Genomic DNA, 17,897 nt, shown 5'->3' with positions numbered 1-17,897 from the left:
ATAAGGGATATTTCTCCTCCAACACGAAGGTGATTTTACATTTTCAGACCTGATATTCAGCGATCTGGTGCAAACTTTTGGTGCAATACTTGGAATTTTTCTGGCTTCCCCCTCCCCCCCCCCCAAAAAAAAATAATGATGGAAACAATAAGGTCTTTTTCAGGGAAGTGTTTAATAGCAAAACCACGACATTTAGCTCTTATTCCGCGTGTGCATCATTTGTGTATATGTACAAAGGCCGTGTTTATGCTTCCCTTTTTCGGGCCAGAATCAGCGTTTTGAAACGTGATTAGTGCAAAACGCCGTTGCGTTCATGCTCACTTCGATAGAAACGCTGATTCAAAACGCCGATCCAAAACGCACAAAAAGGTGCGTTTACGATCGGCGTTTCTGACTATTGTAAATCACGTTTGACGGGGAAGCATAAACGCAACAGCGTTTCTAAACGCGTTTAGAGTGACGTCATCTAAACGCCTTTCCGGTTCACGTGAAAAAGCGCGCGCCACCCGGCCAGCCAGCTACCCTGGCCTGTGCAGTTTTCCCATGTACTGTGCATACGCATGTCTTTCCCAGCTGCTCTCCCAGGCCAGGCCACCGATCGCAGCGCGCGCGCCAATTTGACCTGCCTCTGCTGAGGTCAGCGAAGCAATCGCAAACGCTCTTTCCAAGGCTCAAAGAAAGTGAGCATAAACAGTGCTCCCGTGAACGGCGTTTTGAATCAGCGTTTTGAATGCGCGTTTCAAAAGGCTGATTCTGCCTTCGCAAATTGAGCAGAAACACACCCAAAGTCTAATGAGGTAGGGAGGGTGGGAGCAGAGGATGCCCCTTCCCGCTCGACGGAGCTTTTGCGTTTTTTAAATTGATAGAAAGCGATCTGAAGCACACTTTTTGTGGGAACTTCGGAAATTGTCATTCCCAAAGTGTACTAAGTCTAGAGAGGGGACAAAACAGTGGGAGGGTGGCAAGACACCCCTCCCATACTCAGTATTCGAGGGAGCTTTTTTTTTTGTTCTCATTTTTAGAACTGAAATTCAACAATCTGGCGCACACTGCTGTGGGAATATCTGGAAATTTGCCAATCAAAGAAGTGCGAGTCTGTGGAAGGAGACATAGCAGGATGATGTGGGAGGGGATCCCCTCCTATACATGAGGGAGATTCTGTATTTCCTGATCGCAGTTAAACGTTTTGGTGCACACATTTCGTGGCATATATTTGGAAAACTCAAAGTGTAGCCATAATCTACTTGTATGTGTTATATATGAAGAACAGTACAGATCACGTGTCACGCACTGATACGTCTTCAGTGTATGCTGCGCCTGCGCAGTGCGAAATAAAGACAGCTTCGGAAAGGTACTTCTTGGCGTGCACACGTGTTATTGAATTCTCCAACTTTCCTCCTATTTCATACATAAGTATTAACGCGTACATAAAAATTGGCGACGAGGATAAACTTCATTCGTTTAATTAATTTGGTTGTACTCTTGTCTACCAAAAATGGCAACTTTTGGTAGTATCGACGAGTTTAACGACAAGGATGGCAGTTGGACTCAGTACGTGGAGCGCATGAGCCATTACTTTGCCGCGAACGACATCTCCGACGGGGGTAAGCAACGTTCGATACTTTTGAATGTGTGCGGTGCGTCCATGTACAACCTCATATCAAGCCTCTGTGCACCATCAAAGCCAGGAGATTTATCGTACTCTGAGTTGGTTACCCTGGTGACAAATCATCGAGAACCGAAGCCCTCGGTGATAGTCCAGAGATTCAAATTCAACACCAGGGTGCAGAAAGAGAGGGAGTCTCTCGCAGAGTACTTGGCTGAACTGAAACGATTGGCCGATTATTGTGAGTTTGGCTCGATGCTAAAGGAGATGCTGCGAGATAGGATGGTGTGTGGGGTGCGAGATGAGCGGGTTCAAAGGAGGCTGCTGGCAGAACCCGACCTGAATTACGACAAGGCAAAGAAACTCGCCCTCGCCATCGAAATCGCGGACAAAAACACGGCAGATTTACGTGGTTCTACCCAGTCTGGTGAGGGAACAGTAAACAAACTTGCAAACTCCCGAGGCCGATCGCAGAAACCCTTGGGTCAACGGACACCCCACCCTCTTACGCAACGCCCGAAATCCACACCTCGCTGTGGGTGGTGCCGTCAAGCCGCCCATAAACAACGCAGTGACTGCCCGGTGTAGTGTGGTAAGCGGGGACACTACTCGTCTGTGTGCCGAGCGCAGCCCAAATCGCACCAACCAGGGGGGACGCGAAACCGAAAGACAAAAGCAAGGGGCTCTCGAAATTATCAGCTCGAGGACGGAGGAGAGGAAGCGTATGGAATTTTCAACAATCTTCCAGTCCAACGAAGTCTCCTCCGATAACAACCGCAGTACTGGTCAGCGGACAGCAAGTCGGGATGCAAGTTGACACTGGTTCCTCTGTCAGCCTAATTAGCGAGGGAACTTGGAAAAAAACGTGGAACGCAAGTCAGAGACCAACCTTGCGCCCCACCCCCACGGTTCTCCGTACGTATACAGGGGAAGCTCTCCAGATAGCTGTGGAGTGCGACGTTCGAGTGGCTACATCACAAGATCGCGACGCAGATGCTAAGTCAGCGAAGTTGCTTGTTGTCAGGGGCAACGGCCCAAGTCTGCTCGGTAGAGACTGGCTGAGCATAGTCAAACTTGATTGGCACAAGGTCAACGCAGTTACGGTCGAGGGGAAGCTTGACCGCCTGCTTACGCAATACAAGCAGTTGTTCGCCCCAGAGTTAGGCAAACTGAAAGGTGTTCAAGTGGAGCTGAGTGTGGACACGAATGTACCCCCAAAGTTCGTCAAAGCACGCTCAGTCCCCTTCGCGCTGAGAGACCGGGTTGATGACGAAATCAACCGCCTCGTAGGAGAAGGAATACTGGAGCCGGTCAAGTACTCGAAGTGGGCGGCGCCCATAGTGCCTATCGTCAAAGGTGATGGATCTATCAGAATATGCGGTGACTACAAAACAACCATCAACACTGCTTTGCGATCAGACACCTACCCGATACCGCGAATCGAAGAGCTTTTCGCAAAGTTAGTCAAGGGACAGCACTTCACGAAATTACACCTGTCGCATGCGTACCAGCAGCTATAGTCTTGGATCCAGACTCTCGCGAATTTGTGACGATAAACACGCATCGGGGACTGTTTCATTACAACAGAATGCCATTCGGTATTTCTACGGCACCGTCAGTCTTCCAGAGAGCAATGGAAAATTTGCTAGCGGACATTCCAGGGGTAGCTGTTTATCTGGATGACTTGCTGATCACAGGTGAATCAATCAATGATCACGTACCTCGCCAACCTCGAACGCGTTCTTCACACTCTCGAGGAAGCAGGACTCCGACTCAAGCACGAGAAATGTGTCTTCCTCGCAGATGAAGTCCAATATCTGGGACACACGATCACGTCCAAAGGACCTGCAGCCCGACCGCCGACAAGGTAAAAGCCATCACCGATGCACCCCCACCCAGCAACATCGCTGAGAGCGTTTCTGGGAATGCTGAATTACTACGGCAAATTCCTGCCTCACCTTCCGACCACGCTAGAGCCTCTGCACCGTCTCCTTCGTAAGGACGAAAAATGGAAATGAGAACGCGAACATGTGGACGCGTTCACACGGGCAAAAGAATTGCTCAAATCGGCAAGTGTTCTCACTCATTTCGATCCGAGCTTAGAGTTGATTTTGTGCTGTGATGCAAGTCCATACGGCGTTGGGGCTGTACTAGCGCACAAAATGTCTGACGGATCGGAAAGGCCCATTGGATTCACATCGCGTACCCTGAGCAAAGCGGAACGCGGTTATTCGCAGCTAGACAAGGAAGGACTAGCGATCGTGTTTGGCGTCAAAAGATTCCACCAATATCTCTACGGAAGGAAATTCGAAATTGTCACTGACCACAAGCCTCTCTTAGGTTTGTTTGGACAAAACAAAGCGATACCCCACATGGCATCACCGCGAGTTGTACGTTGGGCAATCACTCTTTCAGCGTACGATTACCAGCTAACGCACAAAGCGGGGGCAGCGAATGCGAATGCTGACGCATTGAGCCGCCTTCCGCTGGCACCTACGATCGCAGCCGTACCCGTACCTGGTAACATTGTCCTCCTCATGGACGCGATGGAGAAGACGCCACTCACACCAGCGCGAATACGCGCCCTTACATCGAAAGATCGAGCGTTGTCGCGAGTTCGGCATTTTGTGACACATGGATGGCCAGATACGCGGATGCTGACGAAAGATGAGCTGAAGCCATACGTCAACAGACGCGATGAATTGAGCGTACAAGATGGTGTGATATTGTGTGGATCTCGTGTTGTGATACCACAACAGGGTCGTGCACAAATGCTAGATGAAATCCATGCTGCGCACCCAGGAATTGTGGCTATGAAAGGGAGAGCTCGCAGCTACGTATGGTGGCCACAAATCGACAAGGAGTTGGAGGAGCGAGTGAAATCGTGTGCTCAGTGCCAGGTACACCAACGCGATCCGGCAAAAGCGCCACGGTGTCCCTGGGAACGACCGTCACAACCTTGGTCACGCGTTCACGTCGACTACGCCGGTCCCATCGACGGCAAAATGCTCCTTGTCGTCATTGATTCCCACACAAAGTGGATGGAAGTCGCGATCGCAAAGAAGTCTACCAGTGAAGCGACTATAGACAAGCTGAGAGAAATCTTCGCCACTCACGGTCTGCCACACACGCTCGTCAGCGACAACGGACCGTGTCTTGCGAGCGAGGAGTTTGCGACATTCATGAGCAAGAATGCCGTAAAGCACATCCGAGGAGCGCCATATCATCCCGCCACAAACGGGCTAGCGGAGCGCGCGGTCCAAACTGTGAAGGCGGCATTGAAAAAAATGAGCGGACCTCTTCACGTGAAATTGTCACGGTTCCTTCTCAGCTACAGAACAACTCCGCACTCAACGACGATGCAGACGCCAGCGGAGCTGCTCATGAAACGACAACTGCGAACACGACTCTCAGCAGCGGTGCCTGGTGTCGATTCAGTTGTCGAGGGAAAGCGAAATTCGCAAATGCAAAGTCGCCGTTCTCCACCACTTCGCGAATTCGAAGTTCATGCAGGGAGACAAATACGTGCCTGGAGTCGTCATCGAGCGTGCAGGGCCTATGCTATACAAGGTGGAGGTCATCTTCAGGGGTCAGAAGTTTCGCTGGAAACGACATATCGATCAGTTGAAAACGAGAATGACGCACTCCGTGAAGGAAGACAATGACAAAACAGTCGAGATGGACGCGAGTGTCGCGTCTCGCGATGACAAAGCAGAAAGCGACAATGCAGTCAACAATCGTGGTGAAAATGCAGTCGACAACCATGATGAAAACGCGGTGAACGATCATCCAGTTGACGGCGAACACGATCACAACGACGATGTTGCTGTCGAGACGCGTAAAGGAACCGACAACGAAGTAGTAGTCGAAGCGACGCGCAAGACGTATCCCAAACGCGAAAGACGGAAGCCAGATTACTACGGATTTTAATGAACGGACTCGAACTGACCATGATTAAGGACTTTGATTTTCGGACTTGGTGTTTAGTGATTATCTTAAGTCATTTTGGGTTATTTAAAAAAATATTAATGTATGAAAACAAAAATGAAGAAAATAAAAGAGTAACAGTTATGCAAATATTTGGCGACATCATTTTCAAATGAGAAAAATAATAGTTTTGTGGTTTGAGAAGAAATATTTTGTTTTTTTTTTTGGTTTATTTGGAAGTTTATCATAAATGAGTTTTCAGCTAAGGGGGGAGAGATGTTATATATGAAGAACAGTACAGGTCACGTGTCACGCACTGACACGTCTTCAGTGTATGCTGCGCCTGCGCAGTGCGAAATAAAGACAGCTTCGGAAAGGTACTTCTTGGCGTGCTCACGTGTTATTGAGTTCTCCAACTTTCCTCCTATTTCATACATAAGTATTAACGCGTACATAACAGTATGCACAGGACGGGGGGGGGGGGGCAAACAGGGAGAAAGCGTGGGAGAGTGCTATCCCCACCCTTCCCATACGAGGGAGCTTTTGCCTTTTTAAAGTTGAAATTGAGATATCTCGTATACGCATATTTGATATGGAATATTTGGGAAATTACCACAAAAAATGATTTGGGAACTGAGAGAGGAAAGGGTTGATTAAAAAAGGATATTCCCCTTGTACATCAGGGAACTACTGATTTTTCGGAATGTAAGAGATAGGTCTTGTGCACTCAGAATTATTCAAAATCTTAATAGGGGGACCACCCCCATCGCACCCCCCCCCCCTTGCTACGCCGGTGCTTAGACGGAACTTTAAGTAAGGGCGGAATCTTTAAAAATTCAAATTCATGATTGTTGTGATTTTTTCCCCGATTGTGACCCTTTTTTTCCTTTCTTTCTTTCTTTTTTCATGAACCAAAAGTGTGTGTGTGTGTGTGGGGGGGGGGGGGGGGGCTGTAGCCTGCAGCCCCCCGGTTCCGCGGCCCACTGGCGTAGCCAGGGGGGGGGGGGGGGCGATGGGGGCGGTCGCCCCTCCCTAAGATTTGGACCGGGGGATTGGGAGGCGGAAAAAAAATGCGTATATACTGTATGCATGCACATGAATCGGGTCTCTTTTGCAACCTTTCATCAAATAAGATATTTTTTTTTATATTTCACTCAAAGTGTGCACCAGATCGTTGAATTTCAATTCAAAATATGCAAAATCTCTCGTGCTTGGGAGGGGCTTTCCCCCTCCCAAACCCTCCCCCTCTGTGCCTCTTTCCTTAGCTAAGTACACTTTTTAGATTTACAAAAAAAATCTGAATAATTCTGAGTGCACAAGACTTATATTCCGAAAACTGAAGGTTCCCTCATGTATAAGGGGAAATTTCCCCCTTTAATCGACCCTTTCCTCCTTCAGCGCCCCCCCCCCCCATCAGTTTTTTTTTTTTTTTTTGGTGATTTCCAAAATGTTGATTCCATAAAATATGCGTATACGAGATATCCCAATTTCAACCTTAAAAAGATAAAAGCTCCATCGGAAGAGAAGGGTGGAGATAACACTCGCCCACGCCTTCTCCCTGCTCGCCCCCCCCCCCCCCCGCCATGCAAGTGCCTATACCCAGATCGCTTTATTTCAATTCTAAAAACGCAAAAGCTCCGCGAGCGGAAGGGGGAATCCCCCTTCCCCTAAGCTCTACCTCACTAGACTTTATACATACGCACAGATGGTGCACATTCGGAATAAGAGCTAAATTCCGTGATTTTAACACTTCGATGAAAAAGTATTGCACCAAAAATTTGCACCAGATCGCTGAATTTCAGGTCTGAAAACGCAAAATCACCTTCGTGTGGGAGGGGATATGCCCCTATCTACACCCTCGTGTGCATGCTTTTTCTGTTTGATTGCTGAACAGACAGTGTTCATGATATTCTGTGTAAGAATTAATACAAGAAGACTAGTGTATTTAAATTATACCATTTTATAGGCAAATTGTTCAATAATAATCTACACTAAAATATACTGCAACCTTAAACAAGTGGGACTGTTTCAACTCGTTAAAACACGCAAAAACATGCATCAAATTGCACCATTTGCAACATCAAAATGCAAAAAGTTCTCACCGTGGGAGGAGAGACACCCCCGGCATCCCACACCCTCCCCTCCCCCCTCGCTCGCTCCGCTCACTCGGGTTCAGTCGCGTTCATGATATTCAGTGTAAAGAAATAATACAAGAAGTGTATTTGAATTATACCATTTTATAGACAAATTGTTCAATAATAATCTACACTAAAATATACTGCAACCTTAAACAAGTGGGACTGTTTCAACTCGTTAAAACACGCAAAAACATGCATCAAATTGCACCATTTGCAACATCAAAATGCAAAAAGTTCTTACCGTGGGAGGCGGGACACCCCCCTCCCACACCCTCCCTTACCCCCTCGCTCGCTCCGCTCGCTCGGGTTCAGTCGCGTTCATGATATTCAGTGTAAAGAATTAATACAAGAAGTGTATTTGAATTATACCATTTTATAGGCAAATTGGTCAATAATAATCTACATCAAAATTAACTGCTACCATAAACAAGTGGGACTGTTTCACGTCGATAAAACGCGCAAAAACATGCATCAAATTGCACCATTTACAACATCAAAATGCAAAAAGTTCTTATCGTGGGAGGGGGGACACCCCCCTCCCACACCCTCCCCCCTCGCTCGCTCCGCTCGCTCCGCTCGCTCGGGCTCGCTCGCTTCGCTCCCTCGCAGACTAACCGCCCCCCCCCCCTAAGATAAAATCCTGGCTACGCCGCTGCCGCGGCCCCTGTTCAAATTCAGAATCCGAGCGATCAATTTCATTTAAGGGAGTCCTATTTCGTTTTCGTCAAATCAAATTCGCGCGCTAGTCAAGTGATTGTCCCGATGAGCTTGTTTGGGGTTCCCACTTCGGGTAATCAATTTAACGAGAAAAATGGAGAAGACTTTTTAACCCTTTAGCAATTGAGGATCCCGTATATAATGGACTATTTTTCACTGGAAGGTTCAACAAATTACTTTCACTTCGGCAACTCTCTAGATTACGCAATGTAGACCACTGCATGTCTATTAATCAAATAATCAACGATGGTGAAGGGGATGGGACAAATTATCACTTCCGAGGCAATCTGGATGTAGCTATCTTTCCGAAGCGCAGTTGAGGAAAGATAGCGTACACATTCAGATCGCCGAGGAAGTGATAGTTTGTCTAATTGCCTGAAACTAAAAGTTGATTGTTTGCTTTATATTCCACATCTAGGGTCCTTGAAATTCCCATTTTATTCCACATCTGAAACCGTTTTAGCTGTCTTTAGGTATCCCTAGGACTTAGGCTACGTGTGCGCGTAGATGACAAAACAATGAATTTGCTGCGCGCACCGCGCGGCACCGAAGTGAAAGTGCGTTGCACTGTGTACTATCAAGTGACCTAGGTCACATGATAGTCCACAGTGCAACGCACTTTTATTTCGCGCGTACTCATCTTGCGTTAGGACTGTGTGGACTAGGTGGAGATCAGCGAAACAAAAGGGACTATCAACATAGAGTGTAACGAACTTTTCTGCTCAGGTGATGCGATGGGCAAAACTACGCTTCATCACGTGATCAGCTCTGGACCAATCCTATTGCAACAATCTTAGTATGTGGAATATAATTTTGTCTGTTATAAGTTGTGTTTATTAGAAACCCCATCAGACTATACCGAGAGACGTGTGTGCCACAGAAATAATTCTGACATACTTTTGTTGACATTTGACCTCTTTCAAATTACGTAATTATATATCCTATATGAAAACAATAAGAATAGTATAGCATAAACTTTCCCCTCAAAAACAAACAAACAAACAAACAAAATCCAAAAATAAACCGGCGGCTTCTGCCTGCTCAGGAAGTAATCTGACGGGCGGTTTCTGGCTGTTCGGGTACTAATGGGTTGAGAAAGGAGAGAGGGCATACACAACCCATGAAGGCTTGCATATTGTGTAATTATGATAGTTTAAAGATTCTAAGTTGTTCAGTGTTCACGTATTGTTTGTTTTTCATCTCAATAAACTCTAAATTGTGAGGCCCAATCTGCAGTGCATCCAAACAACACAACGACAATCTAATCATATACCTTGATGATACTGCATGCTGACAACGCCCCAACGCCCACCAAACAATGACATTGCATCAATTAAAAGACCAAACTGGCCCACAATGATTTCACGTATCAATAGTCCCGCGAAAGTACACTTATAGGATAGCAGAAAACAACAAACATGACGTATACAATGTTCATGGTGTCAGTTTCAATGTAGTCGAAAATGTTTGTTTGTTTTTTCCGAAGGAGTCAAACGACCTTCCCTATTATAATGCTCGTCTGTAGGAATACAGAAATACACACTTCTTATGTGCCTATAATTCCTTCTCGTGAAGCACGAGTTCAAATTTTAGAATGAACAGGTGGACCTATACTGCAAAATAGATGATCTCCATCATAAATCCCAGAATCTTCAAAACTAAATGAAAAGACACACATACACGGCCCCAAACTAACAAAATTCAGAACATGGTTGCCTATTCACGCATTTAAATGACCGACGAGATTCCGTCACCAGCTTGAGGTGAATTTGAACGCTCATTACTGAAATGCGTGTTCCTCTCTTAAATTTGAATTCTCCGGTAGTGAATTCGAATGACCAGAGTTTTACTAGTAATTTGATTGCTGATTCAGTGCTGCGAGCGTAGAATGCGTGAAATCGAATGCTCGGAATAGGAACTTGAATGACAAAAGTATGAAATTGGCTGGGAAAACCTACATAGGTCTAACTCGTTTTAAATCATCATCACTATCATTTAGCATAACCCCGCCACCATTTGTCAATGGCAACTACTAGCATCATTCGCCACAGATCGCCATCCATCAAAATCACAACGTCCATCGTCTCTCTTGTCACCAATCTCATCATCACGATCGTCAGACATCAAACTTGATGATTAACAACAGGTGGTATACAACAGCAATGATATTTCATATACCACTACAATCAGTACTCATGCATATACGTGTATTCTCAAATCACCATTCATCATCAATACACCATTTGCCAATTACCATTAGTAATATAATCAGGAACCAGTCCTTATCATTATCACTCAAATGCATGCATAATTCAGCATACATCCTCAAAATCATCACTATCATCACTATCATCACTTCTATTTTGATAATTGCTGTATACCATCATAACCATAAGACATATCTGCGGCAGCATTATCAGTGTTGTTGACAAATTTATGCTATACATATGATTCTCTTACCGTGTACTATTACTGCACACAAAACTGCAATCATGGCAACAATCGCGGGATGTGAACACACCATCGCAGAGAAGTCGGGAAAGTTCCGACGCAACATTGTAATAGGCCAGAGGGTTTCACCACATAACATGCAATGATATGCGTGGCAGAATGAAGAAATGGTATAAGCAATTGATGGTTCTTCCACCTAGCAAAGGGCTTGTGACACGCGGGTATAGTTGAAATTATTACGAAGAATCCTCCCCTGTTACTACGTAGTGCTCAATGCAGATATTCCACCGGTCACAGATATTGATGAAAATATTAACGCCTCTATCATTGTCTATATAGAAATGACATAGGACTATTGTGATTGCTTCATCCAGCTCAGTTTCGTTCAGTACTTTCACTTGCGATCGACCATGACATTCATTCAAAGCATCAACAACTGCGTATGACGATATGCGGAAGTTCAGAGTAGATAATTCTTCGCTTTCTCGACCTTTTCTTTTTGACCCCGTACATGTATGGTAAATACAGAATAAGGCTACATCATGTGTCTTCTTCAATTTCGTTGGTCAGGAAGGAGAGGCGGCGAGATTCAAAGTTGGCTCAGCTTCAAAATTTTGTCGGTAATAATACTAAACCGCAATGGCATTTCGTGTAAAATCTGTAGGCTGAATCTTCTAAATTTGTATATCTGGTTCCATCATCCCTCGACCTTCACGACTGAATTTGCTAAATTATATAACTTTGTTTTCAATCATGGTGATAGAAGTGTGCTACCAATTTAGACTTTCAATGAAGAATAATGTTTACGGACTATTAGCATCAGCATTCAATTCAATTCAACTCAATTCATTTTATTTCCATACTTCTCATTTATGGACATTATAACAGAAATCAAACAAGTTCTTTCACCTTGTAAACAATGTGCAAAAGACAAACAATATACATGGTGATAACACAGTAATAATATGAAATAACTGGTCAAATTAGAAATCGAGATGGGTTGATAAAAGAAAAGTATGACGGGACCTACATGAAAGCAAGCTTGTTTGGCTGTAAGCCCCGAGTAATCAGTGTTTGTGAAAAAGAAAGGGAGAACGGATAGTAGATAAGACCAGATGATGTAAGGGTGCCAAATAAGAAAAAAAATACTAACATGTCAACTATTACTGTGACCGAGCTATCATTGGTTTCAGGAGTACATGATTTGCATAATCATAAAGCCTACTTTGGTATTTACACTATAAACTGTTGTTGCATTAAAGCTATCGCCAGGATATGATCAGTGAGACACAAGAAGTAACATGTACAACTATCAAGCCATTTGGTGCCTGCCGTCAAGCTCTGTATAGAAAGTTAGAGAGAGAAAGGGGGAAAGAGGAAGAGAGGGAAGCGAAGTAGAATGTGGAATTGATAATGATGAATTCGGAGAGCCTGACAGCAAGACCCAAAATGGAATCTGCAGCGTGTTGACAAGAATGTTTGATCGGACAATAACATACCACAATATTACATAAGACATTACAATTATTCAGTTTCTGCAAGATATGCACTCAATAAAGACTCTTTTAATTTGCGTTTAAAGGAATGTAAAGACGGGCAGCTTGCTATTTCGGGGGAGAGGTCATTCCAATATATAGGGCCCGTATACATTATCGTTTTTTAGCGAAAATTGTTCGAGTACGTGGAAGGTGAAATGCGTCACTTTTTTAGCGGGTAGGATATTTATGAATCAAATAGTTTTTCCTGAACATGCGAGTGAAAACATCCGGTAACTCCTTGGCAGAAAATTTATACATAGATATGCCGACGTTTTAACTAAATAAATCTGATGTTTTCAGTGTCTTATTCTTGAAAAATAAATCATTCGTGTGGGACAAATATCCAACATGGTTGATATTTTTGATGGCGCGTTTTTGAACACGGAATAGTATGTCAAGAAGATTTTTGATGTGCATTCCCCGAAACAAGAATACCATAATTAAGGTACAGAGTAATCAAAGTAGAATAAAGATTAAGCAGGATTTGACTTGGAAAAACATTCTTCAGTTTATTAAGATTTTTATTTCATTTTTGGAAAGAATATTATTTAAATAACTGACGTGGGATTTCCAAGACAAATCACTGTCAATAAAGAGCCCTAGAAATTTTATACTACTAACTTGATTTAATTCAGTTTCATTAAACTTAATGTTACAAGGAAGGGTTTTAAGACTGTTGCTAAAAAGCATACAATGAGTTTTATCGATATTAAGTGACAATTTGTTGGCGTATATCCAAGATTGCACAGATTTAAGTTCTCTATTCATTGTCTTAACAAGATAAGGATCTCTGTGTGTAAAAAACAGATTGGAGTCGTCAGCAAAACATATAAAAGAAAGAATTGGCGAGGAAACATACTAGGAAGATCGTTAATGTACAAAATGAACAATAGTGGGCCTAGTAAGGAACCCTGTGGAACACCACATGAAATTAACTTTAACTGAGAATCACAACCATTAATACTCACAAATTGTTTTCTGTGTTATAAATAATCTCGAAACCAGTCCAAAGCCTTCCCACGTATACCATAATGCCGTAGCTTGTAAATCAAAATACCATGGTCAATTGTGTCAAAGGCCTTTGAAAAATCAAGAAACACTCCAATAGTGTTGGAGACATCATCTATAGCATGAGCAACTTTGTGGATAAAAGTGAGTAAGGCGTGGGTCGTACTATGGTTTTTCCTAAAACCAAACTGGGAGTTACAAAAGATTTCACACTTTTCGAGAAAATTGTGTGTGCGCGTGTATACCAACCTTTCAAGAAGTTTTGAAAATGAAGTTAACAAAGAAATAGGGCGATGATTTATCACAGATTCTTTTTGTCCTTTTTTGAAAATTGGTACAACTTCAGCTATTTTCATTTTTCGTGGAACTTTGCCAGTAGATAACGATAAACTGACAATGTGTGTTAGTGGTGTAACTACTTCATTAATGATGTTTTTAAGGAGGAAATTGGTGATTCTGTCACATCCAGAGCTTTTCTTATTGTTCAAGTTTTGCACGATATCTTTGATTTCTCCTTCAATGACTGGTTCGAAAAAAAGAGACTGCTGATTCTGGTCTTTTAAAAAGTAATAAAAATCAGTGTTTGAGTGTGGAATACTGCTGGCAAGATTAGGTCCTATGCTTACAAAGTATTCATTGAATACCTCTGCCACATCAGCTTGATCTTCAATATACTTATCATTATAAATGATACGCCTAGGGGGTTCAATGTTATTTTCAGTGCTTTACATACTTTTTACTACATATTTTAGTGCTTTACATACTTGTACCATATTGCATAGTCATCTTCAATATCTATATAGCATGAGGTAAAGTTTGCCAAGTCGGTCATGAAATTACTGACTGAACACAGAATTTGACGGGATTAAGGTTTAACAAAATCACCACTTAAAAAAAGAATAGTAGACTTTTAAAGGAAACCAAAGGCCACATATAAATGGAAATTGGGTCAAAGTTGCTATAGATGTACTAGTAGAGTAATAGAAAGCATCATTGAAAGTTTGAGGGAAATCGGACAATCGATTCTAAAGTCATGCATCGTCAAAGTGTCGGTGCCATCATCGCTGGATAAGGAGGATGATACATTTCACGACCTGTTTTTGGACAACAATATTAAGCAAAAATGAGAATTCCACAAAATTTCAATTTTTATAAAAAGTATACATTCCATCAATTTGTTACGGACATATAAAGGGTAATATTACTCATGCTCTTTAAAATAGGTAAGTAAAAAAAACCCTCTTTTATTATACTTGTAAGTAAAGACAGTTGAATTGTGGATACATCAAACATTTCATAAAGGAAGTTCAGAACCAGATAAAGGTTACTTTGAAAAGGAAGAATAATATTCTACAAGTACAACAGTGAAAATTTGATCAAATTTTGAAAAAAAAGTAAGGGGGTTATGAAATTTTGAAGTTAGGCTGATTTTTTTTTCTTTGGCACAGCAGTTCTCGAAACTAATGCACTGAGATTTAAATGAGAGAAAAAGAGATCAGCAAATTACATAAAAGACAGAGTATTGAAGGAATTTGAAAAAAAAAGATGACATAATGAACAGTAACGGTCCCTCTGGAACCCTACATGCAGTTGAGTTCAAAGAAGATTTACATTGTTAAAGATAAAAAGAATCGTTTTCTTTTCATCAAATAACTTCTGAACCATGGCCTTCCCACATGTACAACAGTGCTGAGTTTATGAGGATTGTCATAGTCACTTATGTCAAGGCCTTAGAGTGGTTAAGGAAAACACCGGTCCGGCATTAGGGCGAAACTAATGGATATTTACTGATACTTCTTATACTCATGCAGTAAATGAAATTATTAATATAACCTACATAATTAGATGGATTGACAGTTAGGTAAGATGAAGCAGACTGTTGAACATTAGGCGTTTTCACATCAGCCCGATAAAAATGTATAAGCTCGAGATATTTTTCGCAATCGCAAATTTGCGCTATTTCATTTCCTATTTACATCAGCCCGAACATTATCGAATAGAGCGCTAGTTCGCATTAATCATTCCGCTCTTTCGGAAATTTCCGAGTTGGAGTCGAGAAATGTTCTCGATCAGAGCAATACAATTAGCGTGCTAATATGTATTCACATTATCAAATAGCGCGCTCTTTCGTGATCAGGTTAATTTCCTAAGTCAGAACATCGGGCTGATGTGAAAACGCCTAATCTTACGTGAAATGTAACTTTTGTAAATATCAATATCTGCGGCAAATTGGTTATCTAATGTCAATGTTGTAGAATTTGGGATTTTCGCAGAGGCATAAAAATCACAACCCTCTTTTTTCCTTTGCAAATCCATACGTGTACCAACCAAAAATCTTTAGAATTCCCAATTTACCCAAGCCAATTTAGGGTTGAAACTGAAAACAAAATCAGCGTTCTTGAAATGTATAGCTGCCAAGGCAAAACAAGTGTCCAGTAGAACCTCCAATAAAGGAAAGAAAAAAAGACGTTCAAAGAAAATATGTTGTGCAATTCAGCCTTTGGATGCCAGACATGATTTTTAATATAACCTGTTCAATTCAAGTCAATGCAATTCAAAATAAAATTAAATAAGATAAAATGAAATAATCAATTGTAATTGGGACTTGATACTATATAGCAGTTACCATTGCTGATGTAATTGTGCAAATGAAGGTTATCGCTGAGACAACCTGTCATCTTTCCACGGAGATGACAATATACATTACTCAGTCCTTCTTTATTGGCATGAATAAGATGAGACAAACGATTATCACAAGAGGAACCATGATGACAAAAAAGGCTCCTGCAGTCGCAGCCATGATTTTCCAGCAAGGAACGGAATCTGAGGGGGAAAAAAAAGAAGATTATCCTTAACAGCCGCGAGCTTTCCTTCATAACTATACACTTTAAAGAAGAGTATAAGCTGCCATCATTTTAGAGTGTAAAACAAAATTATTCCGAGCTAGCTACATCTACAAAGACAAATATATCATAGGGGAAATACAGTTTATACGACAAGACATTCAAAGAAAATCTACTCAAACAATTCAAAGCATATGTCGCAGGTGTCATTGCTTAGACTAACATTAAAGCTTCAAAAATATAATTTTTTATATTCCCCATAAGTTGGACAAACTAATTTGAAAAAGGACTCAATAGACGCAAAATACAAATTCAGGTGTATACGTACTATTAATGTATCATCACATAATAAAGCGGTCAAGTCGATGGACTTTACATTTTGAAGTGGTGGCTATCTCCTCAGTTTCACTGACCAACCTGAGCTTTTTAAGTTCTCTATGAGGATCATGTACTGTAACCAACATTGTTAATGATTTGCACCTATACATGCGCCTTCCTGGGCATACACTTCACCAAGTTATTTATTGGTACATCCGCATGTTTGTCCTTTCAAGCGCCACTGCGACACACTGAAATCAGTCATCAATAAAAAAGTGTGAATTCCACAAATCCTTACCATTATCTCCTTGGGATTTTTGAAGAAACATGGCATTTGTAATGCCTAAGGGGATTTCCTCTCTTGGCTTGCCTAAAGGTTCACTTGAGATAAATATTTTACCCGTATTTTTGCTGGACTCCAACTTTTAGCATATTGGCAGTGCACAAATTCATTTTCCTCTTGAGGTGGGAACCAACGTCATCCCCAAATAAAAGTTATACTATAAACGAAGACACACTGACCCTGTTCTGGGGTGAAGGCAACCACACTTTGACCCCTTGGACTCTCTGAATCCTGGTTCCGTGCCACCACATTGATGATGTACTGTGAGGATGGTTGAAGGCCAGTTAGGGTGTGGTTGGGTGGAGACTCAAATGGGACATCTTCGTACATCTCGGGCATATCAGGTGCTCGCTTCCGTACAGACGAAGACCCTCCACTCACGGCATAGTAGATTCTTATTCCAGTGAATCCACTCCGACAGTTGGATCCATTTGTCGGGTTCTACACCACGGCCAAGTTTTCATGAGAAATGTTCAAGTTATTTTTTTTCCACGATAAGTGGCTTTTGGAGCCATATACATATCATATAAACTTTCAAATTACGTGTATAGCCCATCCTGTGTTTAGCCTCCACTTGCTTTTTTAACCCATTAACAGATGTCAGAGCACATACGGTTAACTTAAGACGTATTGTGAAATGAAATTATTCTCATCTATTATTGAACTGTAAAAGGAATGTTATCCTATGGACGTACTACACCAAATGACATTTATCACTCTTCAGCGAATTTATGCATCTATGGGTGCGTTTATCAACTCCTTTTCTCGGCAGAAACAGGTTTTCCAAACAGCTTTAAAGGAATTTTTACGAGTTGATAAACGCAAAGCTGTTTTGAAAGCCCTTTCGGAAAGCCTTTTCGAAAGGGTGCGTTTATCAACTCTCCTTTTCTCGGCAGAAACAGGTTTTCCAAACAGCTTTCAAGGATTTTTTAAGAGTTGATAAACGCAAAGCTGTTTTGAAAGCCCTTTTGAAAGCCGCAAATTTGTAGCTTTCCAAACAGGTTTCCT

At 42.3% G+C, this 17,897-nt stretch overlaps 2 protein-coding genes across 2 annotated transcripts in view; one reads left to right on the top strand and one right to left on the bottom strand.

The window, feature by feature from the left end:
• The first annotated feature begins 1,495 nt into the window (after positions 1-1,495).
• On the top strand, positions 1,496-3,605 carry LOC140237164 (uncharacterized). The gene is made up of 3 exons (XM_072317105.1): positions 1,496-2,033; positions 2,534-3,065; positions 3,449-3,605. The coding sequence occupies exons 1-3, from the start codon at positions 1,496-1,498 to the stop codon at positions 3,603-3,605; spliced, it is 1,227 nt and encodes a 408-aa protein (XP_072173206.1).
• Positions 3,606-16,318: 12,713 nt separating this feature from the next.
• LOC140237163 (angiopoietin-1 receptor-like) overlaps positions 16,319-17,897 on the bottom strand; it is a 29,771-nt gene continuing 28,192 nt past the window's right edge. Inside the window, exons 11-12 of the mRNA XM_072317104.1 lie at positions 17,069-17,330; positions 16,319-16,338 (exon numbers count right to left, since the gene is read on the bottom strand). Coding sequence (XP_072173205.1) covers positions 16,319-16,338; positions 17,069-17,330 — 282 coding nt within the window. The remainder of the gene's footprint in view (positions 16,339-17,068; positions 17,331-17,897) is intronic.

This window comes from Diadema setosum, chromosome 13 (genome assembly GCF_964275005.1).
Source record: "Diadema setosum chromosome 13, eeDiaSeto1, whole genome shotgun sequence".
NCBI lineage: Eukaryota > Metazoa > Echinodermata > Echinoidea > Diadematoida > Diadematidae > Diadema > Diadema setosum.
This window is presented reverse-complemented; position numbering and strand designations above follow the sequence as displayed.